Raw genomic sequence first — 24,421 nt, forward strand, 5'->3', positions numbered from 1 at the left:
CTTAAAAGAACAGATGGCCTGGCCACATCCATCACTGGACCACCTGTATCTGAAAGACAGACACGCTTTAAGTCAAGGGAAGTGAAACACGTAAAAGATATAAATCCATCAGTTGTGGAGAGTGCTTTTGTTCTCACCAATGTAGACACGTTGCCGGACTGTAGGATCACGTCTGAGTGAAGGAATGAAGAGTCCTGTGATTAGTTGCATGAGATTGACCTGATGGGACTTCTCTTTGTAATCCTAAAAAACTTTTTGTATACATGATATATTTAAAGAAGCCCTGAGATGCAAGTGAGAACCCCCCCCCCCCCCCCAATCATTCCTTTAAGTCTATCCTGGCATTTTTTCACCTTAAGTCATAAACACAAGAGAAAACAATTTAGATCAATCTTTCTAGGTTCCTTAATTTTATTAGATTTTTTTACATCTGTGAAACAGGTGGGGAAATAAGTTTTGTTTTTCTCACTTGCACTCAGTGCTTCTGTATTCGTGTGTGTGTGTGTGTGTGTGTGTGTGTGTGTGTGTGTGTGTGTGTGTGTGTGTGTGTGTGTGTGTGTGTGTGTGTGTGTGTGTGTGTGTGTGTGTGTGTGTGTGTGTGTGTGTGTGTGTGTGTGTGTGTGTGTGTGTGTGTGTGTGTGTGTGTGTGGGTGGAAGGGGGGGTGCATCTCAGGAAAAACCTAATCTATGGAACAATCTTGACAATGACTAAAATATTTATAGTACAACCCAGAAAATCAAATAGAATACAGTAGAATATTGTTAAAAAATAATCAAAGAAATAGACAATAAATACAAAAAACCCAATGCATTGTTATCCTATGCAGGCACTAATGTAATTTACCATCTGTCTGTCTTCCAAAATAAAAAACAAGAAGTTCAAGATCCTCATAAATACATTGTTACATTGTTAAATATTACCGTCCACTTGACAGATGTAGTTATTGTTAAACAGTATTTAGAGGATGTCTGAGTTTCTTTTCTACACCTTCTATATTTCTATGCCACACACACACACACACACACACACACACACACACACACACACACACACACACACACACACACACACACACACACACACGCTGCGCGCGCACACATGCACCGCGCGCGCTCTCACCTTCTGATGAAGATCAGGTAAACAATGGCTGCCATGATCACTAACAGCACAATGACAGCAATCACTATAGCAGACACCAACCCTGGTGATGACGGCTTCTGTTCTGATAGAAGAAATATGACCGTGATTATCCCTGAGTGTCCTTAAATGAATGTTCATATAATCCCAATTCATTTATCATTGATTGGTATAGTTGAGACAAACAATCTATTCACTAAGAGGGACTGACAAGTGATGGACAGTAGGATTAGAAAATATCAAACAAAATATTGTATTCAAATTTAGTTTCTGGCTTGGATTAATATTTCTTACTCGCCTTGAACATGAAGGTTGGTGGTTCCTTCAATTGACCCACCAGGAAAAGCTGTAATGCTGCAGATGTAAGACCCTGCGTCTCTCATTTCCACGTCTTGAATGATCAAAGATTGTTCTTCAAGCTTCACTCTCTCCTTTAGAAACGATTCTGAAACATTATCTCCAAATTCCCTACTAGAAACAATAATGTTGATTTTCTCTCCATCTGGTGGTTTGAGCTCCCACTGAATCTGAACAATGTTATCTTTTGGTCCTGGGATGGCTTGGCATGGCAGGGTGACATCATGCCCGACGTATCCCGTCACTTTGACTTCTTGTGCTTCAAGAACTGCCAAAAAAAATGGTGATGTGGTAGCAGGAGATTTGATTCATCAATCAAACAAACACTTAATTATTTGTAATTTCCCCTTATTTTAGACATGTATTCTGTATATATGGAGTCCCTCTGTGGTTTCTAACATATTGTATGACAAGTGTTAAGTACTGTTGACGTTTTAGAGGCTGTGTAGCAAAATAACAAACTTATTCACATTACTGAGTATTTAAAAATAACTATACTATTTATAGAACTATCTTAAACAGATTTTTTTTTAATTATTTAAGCCAATATTATCTTATTATATATCATAACTTTTAAAAAGTTGAAAACATTTTGTCTTACCTGGGAGTAATGTAATGAAAATCACCTTTAGAAGTGTAAAAGGTGATTTGCTGCAAGTTTTCATTGTTCATAACTACAGGCGGTGGACAAAATTACAGAAACGCATTACAATTCAACACAATAGTGCTTTTTTTAATTTTTTTAAATCAGCTTTTAAGTCAAATCAACATGAAGGAAACTTACAGTTACGAAGAGGCAGGTCCGTCGAGCTGGTGCTTCAGTAGAAAACTAAAAAAGTAAAAAGTATAAAACATGAAGTAAAGCTGCGTCAGAAAATCTCAAAGAATGACTGCATGTATATGCAGAACAAAAAGCATTAGCAAAGAGGAACATACTCTCAACCACTCCATCACCAACACAGACTGATGGACGTGTGGTTTCTACAGACTGATTACAACACAGTGCTGCAAAACCACGGCCTCAGCACTGATGCTTACATATTACACATAAAAAGTACTGTAAGGTGTATGCAGTATTTTGTCGACTCCCTGTAGATTCCTCAAGCTTAAAGTTAGAGGCATCAACATCTTCCTGAAAATCTGTCTTATGATTAGTTATTTAAATAACTCACCAAAGAAAGAGGAGAGGATATGGCCATTACAACGGCAGGAAGCTTTTTTCCATCTCTCAGCATTTTTATCAGGAATAAAAACACAACTCTTACAGGCCGATTGTTTCACTTTTGAGTGATCAAGGCTGTCATTTCAAAGTAAGCAGTGAGCGCAACTTCCTACCGTTTATTCCTCTCTGCCTCCCTCAAAGTATCCACCAGTAGAACAGCGACCTCGTGTGGTAAAACATGATAATACCGTTGAGAGAAACACTAATGTGACATTGACACATATATATTTTTTTCTTGAGAATTTAATAGTTTACAATTTGAACACAGTAATTCCCAGATGAGCAGGACTGAGTTATGCTTTGTGGATTTGTATCAATATGAGAAGCTTTGCATCATCGCTCACTGATTTTAAAAAGTATCCAGATGTCTCTTTTTATGGTGGATCAAATTCTCTGATTGTTTTCCTTGTGCGATCAGCCAAAAAGCCAAAAACATATTTTGCTTTATATAAGCTGATAGCAAAATCAAAACATGATTTACTACATTGTTGTGGTGTTCATCTTTCCTGGAGATGAAAGTAGAAATGGAGCCGAACTAGCATCGCAAAGTTTAATAATAATGATTGATTTGATATTCTGTTTGTACGTGTAATCCTTGTGATATGCATTTATATATTCTATAAATGTAGCATTTACCATACAGATTGATGTCAGGTTTATAATAAGGCTCATGCTGTTGTTGCCTTTGAGGAGGAAGTTTGGGAGACTTGGTGCTGAACGGAGCTTAGATCGTCTCCTAATATCAACATCTTCATAAATGTGAGAATATGTTTGCATGTGAGTTAAAGAGAATCAAAAGAGGGAAATGTGAAATGTTTACATAGATGCTATTTAGGTTTAAATTAAATAATAAATTGAACAAGATGCAAATTTGCATCTTTCCAAATATTTTCTGATGAGATGTTAATCAGGTTTGTGATTGCTGTTTGGACAAAATGATTGTTGTGGCTTGATGGTTTTTGGAGACCTCGAGTCAAATTTGGTCCTTTTATTGATGCCTCTGATGGTGAATCCATGTAAATCTACAAGTATAGTGCAGGGAAAGCTTGTAATGAGTTTGTACAGTTCAGTTTTAAAATCAATATGAAGTCAAAAGTTTAATTCGAAGAGAGGGAAACAAGGCTATCATGAACTGTGACACCACTGTATTGAAAGCATGTCAGCAGATGTACACTCTCTATGGAAAGTGTCATTATCAAAAGAGGAACCATGTTATTGCAACATCCAAAATACCTGCTCATCATAGTTCTTCAATTTGCCAAGGACAAGTTGAATTTAGCGATATGACTAAAAATGTAATTTATGCAAGAGTGCAAAAGCATTTTGTTCAGTTTTATTTTCCAATGTTTGCTCCTAAATATGTAAAGCAACATTTTCTGCTTAAGCAGTAAATCTTCAGAATCCCTCCTACTGTTTTCATAGCAATAATGTAGTATTTCATATTATGTTGTGATATAAAACGCACTACTGGTAAATCGAAATGAAATAGAGATAGAAAACACCTATACACACACAGAGGACACTTTCATTTGTCTATCAACTATTCCTCACTTGTATATAACTCACTATGATTATTAATACCAACATCTTCTCTCATTCTGTTTGAGAACTGTTGTTTGAACGTGCTCATTTTATTTAACTGACTGATAATGTTATGTAATGTCTAATGTCCTTTAATTCTGCGTACTTTGTGCATATTTCACCCCATGTACTCAGTTTGTTTTGCTTTGCTTGCTAGTTTTAGTTGAGATGCTGAATGATAACAGTGTGAGGAAACAAAAGAGCATAAAGCAGAACACTGCATTACTTGTATAGCTGCTCACCAGTGACCTCGTGTCAAGCCTCCTGGTAGGAGCTGCATCTCAGAAAATTGATGTATAATTATCTCCACCAATCAGAGTCCCTGGATAAATTAGCCCCAGGTGTTCAAGAGTAATCGAGGTCAGGGATGCAAAGCTTTGCCTGTTTCAGTTGGTGGAACTCAGCTTGTTGTCTGCATGTAAATTACTGGTCTTTCGAGGCGAGACAGGAATAACAACTGCAACAGGCACAGCTCTGCAGCCCGAGTTGCATTCCTCAAAGTCAAAGCACACAGTATGTTTCCATATTGGAGACTGTGGTGCATTAACATTGTGAATGTGTTGGTACAGTGTCAATAGCTAGAATTACAGCAAATACAGCTTTGCGTCTCCAAGAGACATAACTCACAAATATATTACTTTTTGGTACATTTTGGCAATAATACTTATGTATTTTTTTTTTTTTTTTTACCTCAGGACAATTTTGGATGCAGGACCTTTACTTGCTGTGAAGTATTTTGGCATTGAAGTATTACTACCTTTTACTTAAAGTGTCAATCTTGAAGATTTTCCTTTTTAAATAAATATCTGTAAAGTCACTATTTATCGCACACAATGGTGACTGAGCCTATGACCCACTGGTGAAAGTATTGCAATATTTATATATTCGCAGGATCACAAACTGGTACTCGTGTTTTTCTATGTTTTATACACAAAATATGTCACAAACCGTGTCACAATTCAGAAAACTTGAAGCTCATTTTTCAAAAGACACTACACTTAAAGCACAATTCCATCGTTTTCACTCAAATATAAATTATCTAACCAGACTGAAATCTGAAGGGTTGAGTAAAGGATCTAAAAACGTTTTCAACCGCTGGTGGTCAATGTGACACTTCATCTCACAGCTTCACAGGACCTGAAAGAATGGATGTAAAATGTAAATAAAATGTTGCCTAATTCCTTAACAGGTTTTAATTTTTTTTTTAAATTCAAATGTTAAGATTTATTTCACGTTGTAAACAGGAATAATATTTGGCACAAAAAAAAACTAAAATCCAAGTATTCCTCATGTTCTGGCTTATCAAGGTGATCAGCTTCTTCCCAAATAACTCCACAAGCCTTTCACATCTCCGGTGAATGAATAACTTTCTTTTTCTTTTCTTTTCACCCTAAAGCTCTGTGTCATTTGGTTTTGAACTGGTGATAATATCTGCAGTATGAGCTACTTGGGTAAAATGCATCTGGTGCTATTCTTTGGAAGTCAAATGAGGGCACAGGCGTTTATTTGTACTTGTACATCTCCCAAAGTCTGTTTAATGAAGACACACGGGATAGTTGTTTTTCCAATGTGAGAGTTTCCTCTTTGTCTCACAAATGACAAGCTGTAACATTAATGTCTCTTGAGTCAAATAAACATTTAATGTGCAGCACATTTTTTATTAATTTTGATCAGGGTCCTTGGTCATGAGGAAAATTGCATCAGGGAAAGAAGAAACTGAGGAAAAAACAACAACAATGTAAATTAGAACGACGGTGAGAAAGAGCAAATGGATAAAACGGATTACAGTTTGACTGTTGATTGGTGTGCATTGTCCCTGCAAAATAAATAAATAAATAAACAAAATCTTTTTTTTAGATTAATCTCACCTGCTACCTCCTCTTACATTAACCCTCTCGGAATCAGTGCGCTGATGAGCAGCAATAAAAACGACCAGCAGGGAGCACTGCAGGATGCTTTATGAAGTAAAAAAGACAACAATCATCACCACTTGGAAACGCCAGCAAAACACTGTCAAAACAGCCTTGACATTTAAGCAAAAATGCATACGTTACTGACAACTAAATGAATCCACTTTCCTGACTCTATTGGAAAAATAAATTTCTCACCTCTCAGATTCAGAACCGTGGAGTTTTCCATCATGGTCACCATATTTGTTGCGGTGCAGGTGTAATTCCCGATGCTTTCTGCCTCCAACCTCTCTATGATGTACATGGAGTCATTTACATGCGTGTCATTGCCGTTCAACATCCAGCTGAAGTTTGCTGGTGGGACGGAGTCTGCTGTGCACTCCAGTGTGACTCTCTGGCCAGGTGCCGCTGCTGACGGACCAGTAATCGATATGTTATGTGGTCCAACTGCACAGAGAAGAGAAATATAAGTATGAAGGTCCTTTACATAAGTAAAAGTACTAATACCACACTGGCCAAATACCCCCTTACAAGTAAAGTCCTTCATTTACAATGTTACATCAGTAAAAGTGTGTAATCAGGAACATGTACTTAGTGTTGAAAGAAAAAAAATGTTTTTTGTCCGTTATCATTAGACTATTCTTTTAGTATAAACTGTATACTACTATGTTTATTGCAGCTATAAAGTTCATACCTTTTAATAGCAAAGAATTAAAAGCAAATTTTCAAAGATTTTAACAAAAGCATACAGTTGTCTTTTCTTTTTGTTTTCCTAATAAATAGTTACTAGAAGTGTTGAGTGAGCAGGACTCACAGTTGACAGTGAGATCATGGGCCACAGTCATGGTGCTGACTGGGTTGCTGACTCGACACTGGTAGGTGCCGTGGTTGGAGCTGTGAACAGGATGCAGGAACACCGTCTTGTTGTCCATGGAGATGGTGACGCTGCCACTCGCGTGGAGCGGCTGATTGTCCTTCGTCCACACTCTGGTGCTGATGGAGCCGGAGGCCTCGCAGCTGAGGTTGGTGGAGCTTTTGTCTTCTATCAAGACGGCTGCGGGGCTGCGGATGATGGCTCCAGTTATCAGCGCTGGCGGAACATAAAGAGTGTCAATACAATGAGTAAATGGATGAATGAGTGAAGGAATGTCTTAAACTGTACTGGTCTTTGATTCTTTTATTTTATTATTAATTTGTATTTTTTTTTTTTTCTAATTGCTATTTTTCACATTAGTCTTGAGAGAAGCTACAATGCATTTCACGCCACACATTGTTTGTGAACGTGTCTTCGCAGGATTGCTGTATTGGATTGAATATTCCAGCAGTGTCCACCACAGGTCTGGCAGCATCAAGAGATATGGATTAAAATTATATGAATGATACATCAATCAATGTCCTTTTGAAGATGGCACTCATTTTAGAATTGTTTTCAAGTGACAGACATTTCTCTCAAATATTGTAAACTTTACAACATTAAACCCACCATACACATTCAGTGTGGTCATTCCCTGTTTCTGCAGCCCTCTGTCTGGTATGATGGTGACGGTGTACTCCCCGCTGTCCTCCAGCACCAGGTTCCTGAGCTCCAGGGCCCCCGTGGCTCGGTCTAATGAGATCCTGTTGGCGTGTCCAGGCTCAGTGATGTTGGTGCTGGTGGAGGTGATGATGTTCGCCCCTTTGAAGCTCCAGCTGACTGAGAGGAACGGACTCTCAGGAGGTGTGAGGGTAGTGGTGAACTTCACTTTGCCCGCCACAGCTCCGCTCAGAGGCCCCGGGGGTAAGATACCCTCACCTACACACAAACCTAATTATTATTATTATTTTTTTTTTAATACAACAAATCAAACAATCATGACACAAACCCATCAAAACATCATCGGGATTTAATTTACCTGATAAAGCAAGCGCCAAACAAACAGCAGTCCTGAGCATCTTGATGTCCATGAAGACTAATGTAACGTTGTCTCACAGTCCTCTTCGAAATCTAAGACATGGAGAGTCACAGGTGCCCCTGCTCTTTTATCGTCCCACAGCGACGGCACAGGACCAACTCCAGCCCCCCACTCAGTAATAAAAAGCACAAACGCTGTTAACGATAGCACTGTGTAAACACACCAAAACGCCTGTGGGTATGAGCTCAGTCAGAAGTTACTGAACGACTCGGGTTGATAGAATAATTAGTTTTTATGTAGAAATGTCCATTGACCAGACAAATACAGGTCAGCAGTGTTTAGAGAAACCTTGACATGGTCTTGGTAATCAGTGCTTTCCATAAACAGGTTTGCACCCTTTTACTGTAATTTCAACACAAAGTATGAAGGAACGTAATCTTCTAATAAACTAGTAAGCCACTGAAATAAAAATCTTAAATTTGATTTTCTGCTGATTTTATCCTCATCAATAAAACAATTCTTATAATTCCAGTTAATCTGAAAGCAGTTAGCAGTTTAATAAAAAAAGCTTTTTTTTAAAGAAGGCCCTCAATGAAATGTCCAAATGCACAATTAATATCCTAATGATCGAATTCAAACCAGTTGTGAAGTAAATGAAACTAGTCGTAACAGACTGGTTATGCTCAGGTATATTTGTAAATACAGAGTCTGCATTTAGACCAATTCATTGACATTCTGAAGTTGTTCAAACAAGAATATATTTATATTAAAAACCATCTTCATACTTTGTGGATATATTGTTTTTGTGTTGGTAGATTTTCAAAATTCAACCAATTTCAGTAAAGTTACTCGAATGAATAATGACTAGTCATTTGACAATGTGTATCAGAGGTCTGAGTCATGGTGGTGGAGGCCTGTTGTGCATCAGTTTTATGAGCTCTTCAGTGAGTGCTTTTGGGTCTCTTACAGGATGGTGTTTGAGGAGCAGCAGTGAGGCGTAGCATTCCTCGAGGAGGAGGATCAAAGACGTCCAGGAGACACTTAACCTCCTTCAGACAGCTTCACAAACACGTCTCTTGGTTCAATGTTTGCAGATACACTGAATTTTGAATTTATTAAAAAGGGAGATATTTCATTCAGTGTCTCTATATACGGTTTTGTTTATTATTGCTGTTTTTACAAACCTCTATCCAGAATAAATCCCAGTCTGATAAGTGGCGGTCCAAATACTGAGACACTGAAACAGCTGAAACAATGAGGCATTCAAAATGTGTCACATGTGTCTATAACTCCTGACCTGTGAATGTACAGCACGGGAGGTGAAATGTCAGAACGCGTCACTGTGGCCTTTCAATAACAACGTGCTTTTGTAAGTGGCACTCAAAGTGTAAATATAATGTCACTCAACCTCTGCTGTCACACTGGGAGCGATGGAGTTAGTGTGGCTTATGACGGATTGACAAGAGAACTTGTCCTTCTACGGGAGAAATGGTTCTCAATGTCTAAAAAAAATAAAAGCAATTACTCTTCACGGACAAATTATTAACTGAACTCATTTCTTATTGTATGTATTGCTGTATTTCACAGCTATAGTTTAATACAGAAACCAAAGTTTTATGTGATACAAAATGCATTCTTAACATATGTAGTCACGCTACATCTCTAAGTTTTTATGAGCTCTGAATGGATCCCTTGGCCATTTTCCAAGTCTGTGAAGTTTACTGTAATATAAACAGAAGACCACAGTTTAACAGACGGACACAGTTTACATTCATAACCAAACCCCTTTTGTTCAATACAATAACCACGTCAATGGAGCCAGTGTTCTGTTTTTGAAAGCAATACAGTTCTGCTGAAATAATGCATTCCTTACAATTTTATAACTTCCACATAAGATGGACTGTCATGATGAAACTGATATATTCCATTGTGCTGTGTGGCTCCAATTTCTGAGTAAATAGTGCCATGTTTTATTGTAAAAGATAAGCAAAATTTAAAAAAAATGTATTTCCCATACCATTTTTGGTTGAGAAAATGACAAAATGCCTTCACATATTTTTGAAGTATCAGGTGGTCGAACAAAGACATTTTAAATCCACTAACACTCATTCGATTAGTTGATTTATTCGACAGGTCTATTAAACTGATTTAGTTTTAATCCTCCACAAAGAATTATGCAAAAGCCACATTTGAAATTTGGTGTTTACAAGAGATATGCTCATAAGTTTCTTGGAAATAAGTCATCCAGCATGAAAACGCATAACTGAATGACTAATCAACTAAAGAAATCTCAGTAGAAGATACCACAACGACTGATTAGTCAACTAATCGCGTAAGCGGGGGCAGCCCTACAAAATATTTTATTATATAATATATTTTTGTTTTGCAATAAATTTACTAGGGCTCGTTTTTGATTATTTAAACTCCACATTTTAATCTGTTTCTTTCAATGGTTAAAAAAGTTAAGCCTATGAAATAAACAGATTGATCGACTACACACACATTATTTCAAATACTGTAAAAATCACCAAATGTCCCAGAAACACAGACAGTGTCCTTTATTCATATCCAAAGATAAATGAGGCTCAACACAAAAAGAAAGTTTTTGATTTTAGTCGTCCTGTTTGGTGAAGGAAGAAGTTCAACTTCGTGATTCCTGAACAAGAAAAAAAAACATTTTCAGGACCGAGTCTGAGTTGTATTTTGATAAAAGATAAAAAGCTATTTAAAAAGTCATTACTTTTTAGATCTTTCAACCGGGTTGACCTTTGACCTCTGACCTCTACAGAGTGCAGCTACTGCCAGGTCTTATCTTTTTAAATGGGTTAATATTTAACAGAAGAGAAAAGCCACTGTTTTGCTTGTCAGATAATCCTCAATATTTACATAATTACTGTATGTCGCCTGACTGACGGCCACCAAACCACAAAACACATTATTATGCCACTAGCTTGAATAGAAGTGTCAGTGATGCTCTGTATAGACTTTAGTGTCGGGACCTTTTCAAATTCTATCACTTAATTAAGCAATAGAATAAGAAAGCTAATCGATCAGGTCATTTCATTTCAAAATGTTAAATACTTCTACTACTAGTACTACTACTAGTACTACTCTTGAATGAGGACGTCATTGTATCCAATAATCAGTGACTGAAGTAGGAACCTGTAGAGTAACACTGTGTGTGTTTGTCCACTTCTGCTTTCTCTTGCAGTCAGAGAGATGGAACTCTCTGAGTTAGATTATTTTATTGTTTTTTCTTTTGACGTGAGACAAATTCTTTGTTGTTTCATATCTGCTATTTGCATGTTTTATAATTTGGTATAAAGGTAAAATCAAATAGAAAGGTGGATGCAAACTCAATGGTGCCGAAATGCAAAAATGAATGCTGCAATGAAACCATTAGTAGATATTTCTGTGCTCTGTGATGTGCCTCCTGCTCCTATGAGATCACACAAAGCCACCATATAGGGTTAATCTAGGTTACTGCAGAGTTTACATACAGTATTAGCCCCTGGATTGTGCAATGAATGACTGCATCCTCATTGTGCCTTCTTCAATCTTGCCACAAAACATGCAACGTGTTTGTGTGTTGTGCTTCCAGCCCCTCTGAACATGAGCTCTGAAGAGATAAAAATATTTTTTTTTGTGTTTTCACTTAAATTATCCAATGTCCCTGGCTGTATCCAGGTGTGTCTCAATACAAAAATTACATTTCATAGAGACTGTTTTTCAAAAGCAATAAAACAATAAGTTGACTGAGATCCATTAGCCTGACAAACATGTGACATTCTTTTGTTCTTGTCCTGATCTGCCCGTACCTTATAGATTAATGATTTATGTTTGTAATAGTAATAATATAATGATAATAAAGATAAGATTTGACCTCACAACAGGTGAGAGCAGCTATTGAAGAGGGCTCCATAAATTCCTTTGCGCTGGACCTGACCGGCTCGATACACATGTGCACATCTGTAAGGTCAAATGCATAACTTCATGCTGTCCGTAATAAATAACAAAGTCCATTTATTTTTACACAACCGGTGACCTAAAATATTAATTATAGACATAAATGATGAACTTAGAAACAGTGCTCTATAGAGTACAGTTATAATAATTAACAAGACTCATGGTGTGATGATATACAAAGCACTGGGAGTTAATAAACCTTTAATGAACATTTCAAATATTGTCAGAAAGATACTAATTAGACAAACCATATGTATTACTCTCTCCTTTAATTTATCAAAAATACCTAAATGCTACAGTTGTCTATAATATGACATGCCTGTTTTGACAGAAGAGACTATAACATCACTTTTGATGATGAAAGAAAAGAGAGTTCAATTACCCTGAATACATATTTTTGTGTCACTTGAATTATAAAATTGTTTCATCTTCAAGGCCACAATAACTGAGGAGTCATTTGTTTTCTGGATCTTTCTCAGATTATGCTGGGCAGAAGAGGACATGTCACCAGTTCACCAATTGATAAACACTCATATAATAATTCATACCGGTTGCCAAACAAATCCCCAACCCACACATTTGAAAGATTAACTCAAAGTATTTTATTACTTGATAGACTGAGCATTGTCAAAAAGACAAGATTAAATTGTAGTGCACAGTGAACTAACTGCATGTGCAGTGTATGTCATTATAGAATAAGTACGGTAATGGTTTCAGTATAACTTAATTTAAATAGGACTTTTCAAAACTCATGTTACAAAGTGCTTCATATTTACATGTTTAAACACATGTATATATGTGTGTGTGTATGTATGTATGTATGTATGTATGTATGTTTGTTTAATTACAAAATATGAAGCACTTTGTAATATTGGCTTGTATATATCATTTAAAATCTGCCAGCTTTTTGGTTAAAGAATGTTTAAGTTTAGGCAACTACTGCTTAGTTAAGGTTTGCAAAAGCTTTTGGTCATGGTCAGAAATCAATAACGACTCACTCAGCTATGAGCGCTATGTATAGAGCTAGAATCAGCAGGCGCTTAGCTTAGCATAGCATAAAGAGTGGAAGCAGGGGAAACAGCAAGCCAATACACAGAGAGTTGCCTACCAGCAACTCTAAAGTGACAGTAGTGCATGGCTGCATCTGCAGAGATTGGTCATGTTCCACAGAAGTGAAGGATGTAATCCCAGTAGTTCAACCCAGAGAAGATTACAGCAGATACCAGGTGAACAGTGCTGCCTGTCTTAACGTTGTTGTGGATTTATGATGGTAAAACCGGATGTTTTCTGTTGCATTCAGAGGCAGTGATACAGGAGGCACTGGGATCCAGATAAAGTGTTTATTGAATATACACATATATTTACATAACATGTCATGTATAATAATAGACACATTCCTTTACTTTGTTTCAATGGTTACTATTATTCAAATTCTTTACAGTGTTTGTATTATATTACATATGCATACAGCTAGTATCTATTATGAACAAATTCTCGCAAAACCATCAGGTGTTATTGTAAAACCAGGTTACACAAAAGTTGCAATGAAGATGCAGACAACATCAAACTCAGCCCAGTGAAGAGTAGTCTGAGAGGAAGAATATGGTTGGGTTGAATAAATAAAAAATACAAAAAACAATAACACTGCTGTTTTTCTTTGAGATTGTTGGTTATGGAAATTTGGGAAGGCTTCTTATTTGTTTGTTTCCTTATTTTATTTATGCTGCAATAGAAAAAGTGAAATGATTAGAGAGATATGGAAATGTGGACTCAAAGAAATGTGAATGTTCTCTCTTTCAAAATAAATATCATTCAGTCACATTCAACTCACCCTCAAAAGAGGTCAAGCCATTTGATGTTGTTCCTGAGATCTTATACACGTCTGAATGTTTCTCCCTCACACTTAATTTTTCTGAGGTTCAAAGCAGAAGTTTGTTAAATGTCACGATTCATTAGGTCACTTTTATGATTGAGGAATAAGTATTTCCATTGTCTTAAAAGATAAGAAAGGAGACGTTAGATCAGGTGAACACTTACCTTTTCGACGTGCTGCATAATTGCTGTTGACTCTGAAAAGTTAAAATAAGGGCTTGTTAAGATGTAAGTCATGTGTTTACACAAGAGTCCTGTGTTCCTGCGGTACATTTCCCCTGAAATGTTTTGGACTAGAAGTAAATGTACTTACTTACAGTTTATGCTTACCTATTCCTTCTTCTCATACAATAAACAATTGTTCCACACACAATTGCAATAATTAGAAGACATCCAGCAGTTATGATTGTAGCCCTCCCAGCAGCAACTGAGCAGTCACAGTCTGAAAAATCTGGGAAAAAAACACAAAGAATATCCTAAATGCATTTCTCCTAAACACAGAGAATAATACATGTCTCATTGGTATATGTTTCTTTGTCACTTTTTGTATACATACCTCCAACAGTTAACTTGTGGCTCACTGTTTGACTCAGCCCTGTGGCAGCATTCACAGCAGTGCAGGTGTACGTCCCACCGTCAAAGCTTCTGATGGAGGGGATAATGTACACAGAGTCCTGCATGCTGGTTGGCTTTCCATCGTAAAGCCATGTGAACGTTGGAGCTGGTACGGACATCGTGGAGCAGTAAAGCATTGTGAAATCTCCAACACGCACTGTTTTAGGTGCTTTGATGGCCATGTTGTCAGGTCCAACTGTGGAAAAAAAACAAAGAGTCAGATGGTTTGAAGATACTGTCTTCTTGTAGAGGCTTCTGATGTGTCCATGATGTTTCTTTCTGCGTTTTATATTTGTCTTTCAGTCTTTAGAATCAGATGCACTGTTACAGTTGTGAGTCTTTGAACAATATGCTGGGGACATCTGTATGTGTAACAACTGAGAATCACAATTATAAAGTAAAGTAAAAGTAGCAATACTTCAGTGTAGGAAATACTCTGTTACAAGTAAAAGCCATGCAATCAAAATTTGACTTAAATAAAAGTACAAAAATATTAAAACATACTTAATAAAGTAGGCCTACCAAAAGTAAAAGTACTCATTATGCAGAATGGCCCATTTCAGAAAATGATTTATTATATTATTGTATTAGAATTTGATGTATTCCTGTTTTTATCACTTTAATGTTGCAGCTGTCAAAGGTGGGCCTCATTTGAATTACTTTACATACTGCTTGTTAACTTGTGAATTTCCCTCAGGGGATCAATAATGTATTTACTTAACCTATAATAATACAAATAAATAATTTGTTGATTAAATGTTGTATTGTTAATCTGAATCTGCAAAGTAGGCTAACTAGTAACTGAAGGAATAAAATACATGCAGTAAAGTAAAAGGCACAACATTTGATAAGTGTGATGGAGTAAAGTAAAGTAACAGAAAATAGAAAAGTAAGGCACAAGTACATCAGAATTGTACTTAAGTACAGTGCTTAATTAAAGTGCTTAATTAATTTGACTTAATTACTTTCCAAAATGGTTAGGCGTACCTTTACAGATTTGGACACGATTACGATAATATGGTTGCTGGGAGCAGACGCAGCGGTAGGGGGGCGCTCGAGCTCCCCCGAAAAAATCATTAAAATATGATAAGATAATATACTTACATTGTTATTGTTTTTTTAATGGAAGGTTTGTATGAAAGTGAATCCAACAAGATGTATTCCTTTAAAAATATGAATAATTGTAATAATGATATGAATTAATAGACCGTCGGTGACCCCGGTTTTGATTGATTGCTGAAAGCTCACGTGTCAGAGGGAGACGTTAGATCATGACGGATTTGTTTTGGCCTAGTTCGGGTGAATTAGCTAAAATACACGTTAGTATGTTATGGATCGATTCGTTAAAACGAGCGAGTGGAAGTGGACTGTGATGCAGAAATTGTCACAACATTGTGGATTAAATGACGATAATCTGTCTACTGAACTTTACTTGGCACGTTCCCATATTGGAAGGAAATGGGATTACATGCGCGTGGAGCCTGTGCGATTAAAGTCATATCAGGACGTGTTACCGGATTATTCAAAGTGTTTCTCTTCGACATCAGCCGCAGCTTCTGTGACCGGTAAGTACACATTTCTATTTAATTGACTGTTGGCTGTCAATTAAGGACGTTTTGTCTGTATTGTGTCATCGTTAAATTGTGTGCCAGCTCATGTCCCATATGTAGTAGTGGATCAAGTAATTAATCAAGTAGGCGACTGTACTTCGAATAGGCCTACTCATGGGCGTCTTTGAGGTTATTTCATGACTCTTTGCGGTTGTTTTGTGTCTCTTGGTATCTCTTTGTAGTGATTTTTATGTTACTCTGTTGTCATTTTGTGTCTATTCGAGTTATGTATTACAAGTGAAGGGCAGCGAGGCCCCTGACACTTTGGGCCCCTGTGACTGGTAGCCCCGATCAGTAATCCATCCATTGGCCTACTTGTACTTCACCTGTGTATTTCCATTTCTATGCAACTGTATACTTCTACACCACTTCATCTCCGAGGCAAATATTGCACTTTCTACTTGACTATATTTGTCTGACAGCTTTAATTACTTTTCATGTTAAAATGTTGGTGATTTAGTGATTTTTAATGCTTGTGATGAGCTGAAGGATGAAATGTTCATCTACGTGTTGCTAAAACTACTTTCAAACCCTCTCTTGGATCAGCTGGAAACAGGACTGTTTCTCTGAGCAAATGAACAGCTGACTTTTTTTTCCTCCATGACATATATTTGATAACTTAAGTTACTTTGTAGATTTAGATTAGTAATACACAATATAATCAAAATCCTGATGTTTTATTATACATTGATCTGACCAGCAGAATTAATTTAAATTAGCTCCATCTTTACCAGCTGCAAGTGCTAAAAAAAAATCTATCAATAATTTGAATCCAGTAATATAATATATATTGTTCTGAAATGGGACATTCTGCATAGTGAGTACTTTTGCGCTTGTTTTTTTAATAATAATTTGATGCTTTTGTACTTTTTTTTTAATATATATATATATATATATATGTATATATATATATATATATATGTATGTATATATATATATATATATGTATGTATATATATATATATATGTATATATATATATATATATATGTATATATATATACATATATATATATATATATATACATATATATATATATATATATATATATATATATATATATATATATATACATATATATATATATATATATGTATATATATATATATATATACATATATATATATATATATATATATATATATATATATATATATATATGTATGTATATATATATATATATGTATATATATATATATATATATATGTATATATATATATATATATATATATATATATATATGTATATATATATATATATATGTATATATATATAACTGAGTGTTTCTTCACTGTGGTGTAGTTTCTTCTACTGAAGTAAAATATTTCAATAATATGTGATTATAAGTGCTATAGTTGCATTCAGAAATGAGGAACTAACACTTATTTTACATACAAGCCTCACACAATACCACATTGGTCATGGTAACCTAATTTTATAAAGTCCTGTTTCTCATATGGCATTTGGAGCCTTTGCACCCTTATGCTGATCATTTAGGTGAAGTAAATGTAGTTGTCTGAGCCTCAGGGTTTAGGGTAGACATTTCTTTTGAGGTTTTAGTCTGCAAATCCTACTGAAACAACTGGGATTAATATGGAGTTTGAGAGTAATTGTCATCTTAAGTCATGGTAGGTTTGTAGCACAAGTCCCTTTGTCATAAACTCACACTGGATGAAAAGATTCACCGGTTGGCTGGTTTCAATAGTGGCACCATTCGACACGCTGCACCTGAATGGTCCCTGGTCGTAGCGGGTCACATTAATTATAGTGAGAGTGGCGCCTCCATCAGTGAGCTGAACTCTGTCGCTGGCTGTAACCTCAGAGCTGCTGTTCAGCCAGAGGAAAGAGAGGAAGGATCCAGAGGAGACGGAGCAGGACAGACTGACAGAGCTGCTGAACTCCATCAAGACTGTGTTGTTTGAAGCCACCACCACATTGGAGACCGGTGCTGTAAATAATAGGTAAAAAGAGACTTGCAGTTAAGAATTCAAAACTTAAAGCCATTGTGTTGGAACCATTTAACCTATTCTAACTCACTCGGTACAGAGACAGTTGCAGGCTGAGATGTTTGATTTCTCAGGGTTTTGTTGTTGAAGGCCTGACACCTGTAGTTTCCACTCTGATTCATCTGAATGTTCATCAGACTGAGCTCTGGTCCAGTATCAGACAGCAGGTCTCCATTCAGAAACCAGTGAAACAGGGCAGGAGGTCTGGAGTCAGCTGAGCACATCATGCTGATGTTTGATCCTTCCTCAAAGTATTCTTGCGACGGAGATATTTTCAAATTAATATTTTCTGGGCCATCTGGGGAAAAAGATATAAAATGATATAGTCAACAATGCTTGAAAAGGTTAATTTTGCTTCTTGCTTGGCTCAGTGTGAAGGGGTCATTACTGATAATTATGTCGTTCCAATGCTAAAATGCATCATTAAGCTAAATGCAGCTGTCATTTACTCAGTGGCAGGCAAACACAGCACCAATCAAACAGTAAGGAGCACAATAAGTCATTTAGACAAACCCACTCCTGACATGACGGTTGTAATAATTATGTAAAGGTCTGTGTGGCGTATGCATGCAGATGCTGTGACATCGGAGAGTACTCACAGCTGATGTCGAGTTTCACTGGATCGCTGGTGTGATTACTGAAATTATTGAACACATGACAAATGAACGGTCCTTGGTCGTAGCGGGTCACATTAATTATAGTGAGAGTGGCGCCTCCATCAGTGAGCTGAACTCTGTCGCCGGCTGTAACCTCAGAGCTGCTGTTCAGCCAGAGGAAAGAGGGAGAGGATCCAGAGGAGGAGCAGGACAGACTGACAGAGCTGCTGAGCTCTGACAAATCTGTGGTGTTGGGAGTTATTACAACATTGGAGATTTTTGCTATGGGTAAAAAAAAGAAGAAGAAAGAAATGTTGGCACAGATCAAAAGTTCTGACTCTGTTTCTGCAGCAAGGTTATGTTCAGCTAAGCATATTGAATTGGGTACCACTCCAATGTCAAACAACACAATTAAACAGTCTCTAAGGAATTATTTCTGACCTACTTATTTAGACCCTAAGCTACAAGAAGTCCTTTCCCCCAACTTACACTTTAGTACAGAGACAACTGACGGCTGAGATGTTTGATTTCTCATTGTTCTGTAGTTGAAGACCTGACAGCTGTAGTTTCCACTCTGACTCATCTGAATGTTCACCAGTCTGAGCTCTGGTTCAGAATCAGTGAGCAGGTCTCCATTCAGAAACCACTGAATAATGACTGGAGGTCTTGAGAGAGCTGAACAGGTCAGGGTGACGTCTGAACCTTCATCATAGTATTCTTGTGAAGGAGATGTTGTCAGATTGATGTTTTCTGGGCCGACTGCGGCAAGAAAACACAAGAAGATATGGTCACCAATAAAATACATGAGCAAAAAGAACATCACAGATAAGTTATGTCAGTAGCTTTGTCTGAACGTGCCAGTTAGTCACTCACATATGATGAGGAGGTTTACTGGATCACTGGTGCCGTTACTGAAATGACTGAACACATGACACCTGAATGGTCCCTGGTCGTAGCGGGTCACGTTAGCTACAGTCAGAGTGGAGTTTCCATCAGTGAGCTGAACTCTGTCACTGGTTGTTACCTCAGAGCTGCCGTTCAGCCAGAGGACAGAGGGAGAGGATCCAGAGGAGGAGCAGTAGAGGCTGACGGAGCTGCTGCTGGACTCCAAAATGTCTGTGGCGCTGGCATTTACCTTTATATTGGCTACTGGTGCTGTGGGGAAAAAGTTGTTGATTAGCATTTTTGCACAGTTTAAATAATGACAGCATTCCTAGCTGCAAAGATGCACGATGAACAACCTACCCAGTACAGTTACAGCTGATGGCTCAGATGTTTGGGATCTCAGAGTTTTGCTGTTAAAGGCCTCACAGCTGTAGTTTCCACTCTGATTCATCTGAATATTCATCAGATTGACCTCTGGTCCAGTATCAGACAGCAGGTCTCCATTCAGTAACCACTTATACAGGGCAGGAGGTGTGGAGGCAGCTGAGCAAGACAGGATGACGTTTGACCCTTCCACATAGTATTCTTGTGAGGGAGATAACGTCAAAAGAATATTTTCTGGGCCGTCTGCATTGTGCGACACATGGAAAGTAAACAAAAGAGAGTCACCAATAGAAATGTTAGTAACTTGAGAAAAGAGGCATGCGGTGTGCATGGCTCATGACTGTTTTGTACCAGTCAAAAGCAGAACTGAATCATTATCATTTGAAGGAGCATGCGACAATAGAGCATTTGTGTTTAGTAACTCACAGCTGATGGAGAGGTTTACTGGATCACTGGAGCCATTACTGACAGGATTAGACACGCTGCACCTGAATGGTCCCTGGTCGTAGCGCGTCACATTAATTATAGTGAGAGTGGCGCCTCCATCAGTGAGCTGAACTCTGTCGCTGGCTGTAACCTCAGAGCTGCCGTTCAGCCAGAGGAAAGAGAGGAAGGATCCAGAGGAGACGAAGCAGGACAGACTGACGCTGCTGAACTCCACCAAGTCTGTGTTGCTGATGGTCACCACCACATTAGAGACTGGTGCTGTGGGTTGAGATAAACAAAGAACAAGTCACAAAGGGAGGCAAAGCTTTTCTACCTTTTTGCTGGAGCAGGACAACCACTAAAAACAATACATAATGTCAAATAACCCTGACTCTAAACATCCATGATGGACAGTTGTGACCTAGTATACACTTGCTCCCAGTATGTCAATCAAAGTCAGGTTTTATTGAACTGATAACAATATTGCATGAGAAAATGGCTGCGGGAAAGATATGGTGTAGGTCAAAGTCATAAAGAATAGCTATGGAAAGATTTAGCTACTCCAATTATTTGATATTGATTTGATCAGTGGAAACTTTTAGTATTTGACTTTTCAGAGTAGTCGAACACAACACAAGACGTTGACGTTGAGAAATTACATTCTTTTGACTTCTGGCATTTCATCAGTTTTGAAATGATGACTTTATATTTGATTCTGTGGTCATTGCATGTGTGTTGAAGTATTACTTTAAAATGGTTGAAGGAACAAAATCTTGAAAAAAGTTAGTTTTCTGTATGTGCAACCGTGTTGCATCGACATACCATGTATGACAAGTATGCATTTTCCGTTCTGCAGTGCTGAACCATTTGGTATAATGAGGATGCTGTACTCTCCACTGTCGCTAACAGTCAGATTCCATAACTCCAGAGATCCATTAGATCTGAAGAAGGTGATCCTGTCTGCATACGCTGGTCCAGTTATGTCTTCATTAGATGAGGTTATTATATTAGAAGTACCGCGGATGTCAGTAAAACTCCAGCTTACTGACATGAATGGTGTTTCTGGTGGAGTCACTGTTGTGGTGAATGTCACCTTCCCTCCAACAGCTGCAATAAGACTGTCTGGTAGCAAACCAGCTCCGTGGCTTAAACCTGGAGAAGACAGTTACATTATTGGGATAAAGGTTACTGAGACTGTATAACAACTCACTGTGGATCACGGGGGGGGGAAATGTAATCAAATTAAAAACTAGCCTCTTTGACATAACAGAAACATGCATCAAATCAAATCCAGCCAACAAAACTATGTAAAATAAGGTTAGGATTTAGATTTTTTTAAATCTTATGCGTCATATTTACATTAAAATGTTATGCAACCAAGACCACGAGAATACTAAAATATTGATATCAAAAAGCAATAGAGAATAGTTTTTCCTATGCCATGCCAATTTTGAAATAATAAAAATAAACATATACATGTGCATTAATAGACTTCTCTCTTTATGTTGTAGTCTTTTAGATCCAGCTGTGACCTGCACTGCATTAAAAGTAAAAGACAGTAAAGCTGAACAGAATCTTTGATATCACTTTTAACATGTAAAACTATAATAACCAATACAACTATGACCAGTAATAACAATCAACCGTGTTCCAATATTATTTAGAGTCCGCTCTTCAAATTCAATTGAAATAACTTGAATAATCATGACGTGATGGAGGAGTTGTATATGAAAGTGTTTGTACAAGTCTTTATTTCTCACCTGAGATTGCTCCCAAGATGACTAACAGTATCACAGGTGTTTCCATATCTCCTGCAGCCTCCGGGCACAAACAAAGTGTTTTTACAGAGGAGGTGCAGTGAGTACAGTATGCATGTTTGAGGGGAGGGGCAATGGACCTCTTCACTCGTTACAGCCTTTATTTCTTTTGTGGTGCCAAATTCATTCTGTCCATGACAGCAGTGACAGCCAATGAGTAAGACCCATACAATTTATGTGCAAAGTCATTGGAGGGTGTTATTCTTATTCTTGTGATTTGTTATAAATCAGATTGATAAACAAACTTAATGTACACTCATATAAGTCAACAACAACATTCTGATCAAATCCAGGACAGGACTTTTAAAAGGTTTTAAAAGTGAAATAAAGTGCTTAACATGAACTGTACTTTACATATTATCATGAAACGGAGGAGAAAAAGCAAAGCCGTCTGCGTAATCTGAAGCTTTCTTTAGGAATTAAAATATTTGGACATTATCTTAAGATGGTCATATTGTTTATCTCATCTGTTTCAGTCACCTGTAATGCTTTAACTCTCACTGTCAGTGTTTTTGCTTCATTATTTGATATTATTATATTATATTATTTGTCAATCCACATAAACTGCAGCTTATGTACAACATATAGATTATTGGTTGAACTTTGATTAAGAATAGCATCAGCCTTGTTTTTATTGTAAAATTCTGCTTTGAGCCTGAGATAAAAAGTTATTTCTGATACCACAGAGCAGAAGAGAGGTAACGTGAGATAATTCACTCTGTTAAGCTAAAAACATCAACTATATGCTGTATATATGATGCTGTTGTACAGTAGATGAAACGTATTGTGGAATAGTTTTTTTATCTTTTTTTTTTTTTTGCAGTAATGACGAAGGAAAAAGTTGATTCTCTTGCTCCTTTTTCCTTTATCTATGCAGTCAAACTTTTACTCGGGTGTGTTGCAGCCTGGACAATATGTTACACTGATATGATGAATTTATAACACAGTGATGATAAAGTAATAAAACCATATGCTGGACATGCTGTGCTGGTGTGATGATATCACAATATGACTGTTTGTTATGAGAGATATTACACATTGGGAATCATCTATGTGGTTACAAATTTGGCTCCTGCATTCAGAAAAAGTTTGTCAGCTCTACTGTCTACTTCCAGCTGTGAAACACAACAGATCATCCGCTAATCAGCTTGTTCACTTTGAGAAAATCACAGAGCAGTTTGTTTCACGACGTGGCTGGTCAGAGGTCAGAGGCAGAGGTGTCATATATATTGTATTCTGTGAGTGCAGTGCCTTAGTGGGGTGATGGGGTACTATGATCTCTTTAAGATATGATTGGTGCTGACCATTTTGGGCTTTGTAGGGGAGGAGAAGGATATTAAATTCTGTTCTTGATTTAGTAGTAAAACAACTGGCCCAGTTGTTCCCATTTGGCATTAATGATCCCCTGCCACCAGGTACATAAAAAACAAGTAGAGAAACGACATATTGGCATGGAAGGGCAGGTATAGTCATACCATTGACATTATGAAAATGAATAATGAATAGAAGTCAATGGAAGCTCGTTACTTCCACAACACATGCATCTTTGCTAATATCTAAAAACACTTAAGCTTTAACACTGTCACGCTTGGGTGGTAATTATCTGTACAAGCGCTGTTGACACTAAAACTTTCCAAATTAATTTTAAAAGTAGCCAAAAGTGCTGTTTGAAAGAAATGTCCCTGGGTAGTCAGGAAAGTTGCTAAATCAAGCAATACAAGTGCTACATTTGCATCATTGTGTGGATTATACAGATTATATTATCTTGAAAAGTATATAGTTTTCAACTATAATTTTCCAATCCTTTTACTTGTTTTTCTTATTTTGTGACTTAAGAGTTTCAAGTCCTGGATTTAGTCCCAGCCTTAAGCTTCATTGCTTTATGCACCACCCTCAATAAGACCAACGCAAGTCAATGTTAGTGCAGGACTCTGTGGTCAAAAGGTAACTAACTAACCCAAAACGTGCTCCTAATGTACTCTTAATGGACTTCACAGCATTTTTTTTAGAATACCTGGGTTAAAGTAGGTTGATGCTTAAAGGTTTATGGCAGAAGCATGCAGGCTCACCCTTGTGGAACAAAAACAAAAATGAACGAATGGAAGGTACATGATGGTGGTCATTAATACAACAGAATCTGATA

General features: G+C 37.2%; 2 protein-coding genes across 2 annotated transcripts; both read right to left on the minus strand.

Annotated features, from left to right (window-relative positions):
* Positions 1-6,179: 6,179 nt before the first annotated feature.
* Positions 6,180-8,152, minus strand: LOC137874244 (carcinoembryonic antigen-related cell adhesion molecule 6-like). The gene is made up of 5 exons (XM_068712861.1): positions 8,101-8,152; positions 7,692-8,012; positions 7,023-7,298; positions 6,407-6,655; positions 6,180-6,253 (listed from the first exon to the last, which is right to left on the minus strand). The coding sequence occupies exons 1-5, from the start codon at positions 8,150-8,152 to the stop codon at positions 6,180-6,182; spliced, it is 972 nt and encodes a 323-aa protein (XP_068568962.1).
* A 5,240-nt stretch (positions 8,153-13,392) lies between these two features.
* Positions 13,393-22,315, minus strand: LOC137874240 (carcinoembryonic antigen-related cell adhesion molecule 5-like). The gene is made up of 14 exons (XM_068712856.1): positions 22,222-22,315; positions 21,284-21,613; positions 20,462-20,740; positions 20,012-20,278; positions 19,640-19,921; positions 19,256-19,525; positions 18,770-19,048; positions 18,202-18,468; positions 17,831-18,112; positions 14,495-14,749; positions 14,269-14,389; positions 14,104-14,135; positions 13,898-13,978; positions 13,393-13,789 (listed from the first exon to the last, which is right to left on the minus strand). Exons 1-14 carry the CDS (start codon positions 22,265-22,267, stop codon positions 13,785-13,787), a joined length of 2,796 nt encoding a protein of 931 aa, XP_068568957.1. The 5' UTR covers positions 22,268-22,315; the 3' UTR covers positions 13,393-13,784.
* Between the last annotated feature and the right edge of the window lie 2,106 nt (positions 22,316-24,421).

This window comes from Cebidichthys violaceus, unplaced genomic scaffold (genome assembly GCF_023349555.1).
Source record: "Cebidichthys violaceus isolate CVI_PGR_0920_01 unplaced genomic scaffold, fCebVio1.0.p SCAF_179, whole genome shotgun sequence".
Classification (NCBI taxonomy): Eukaryota; Metazoa; Chordata; class Actinopteri; order Perciformes; family Stichaeidae; genus Cebidichthys; species Cebidichthys violaceus.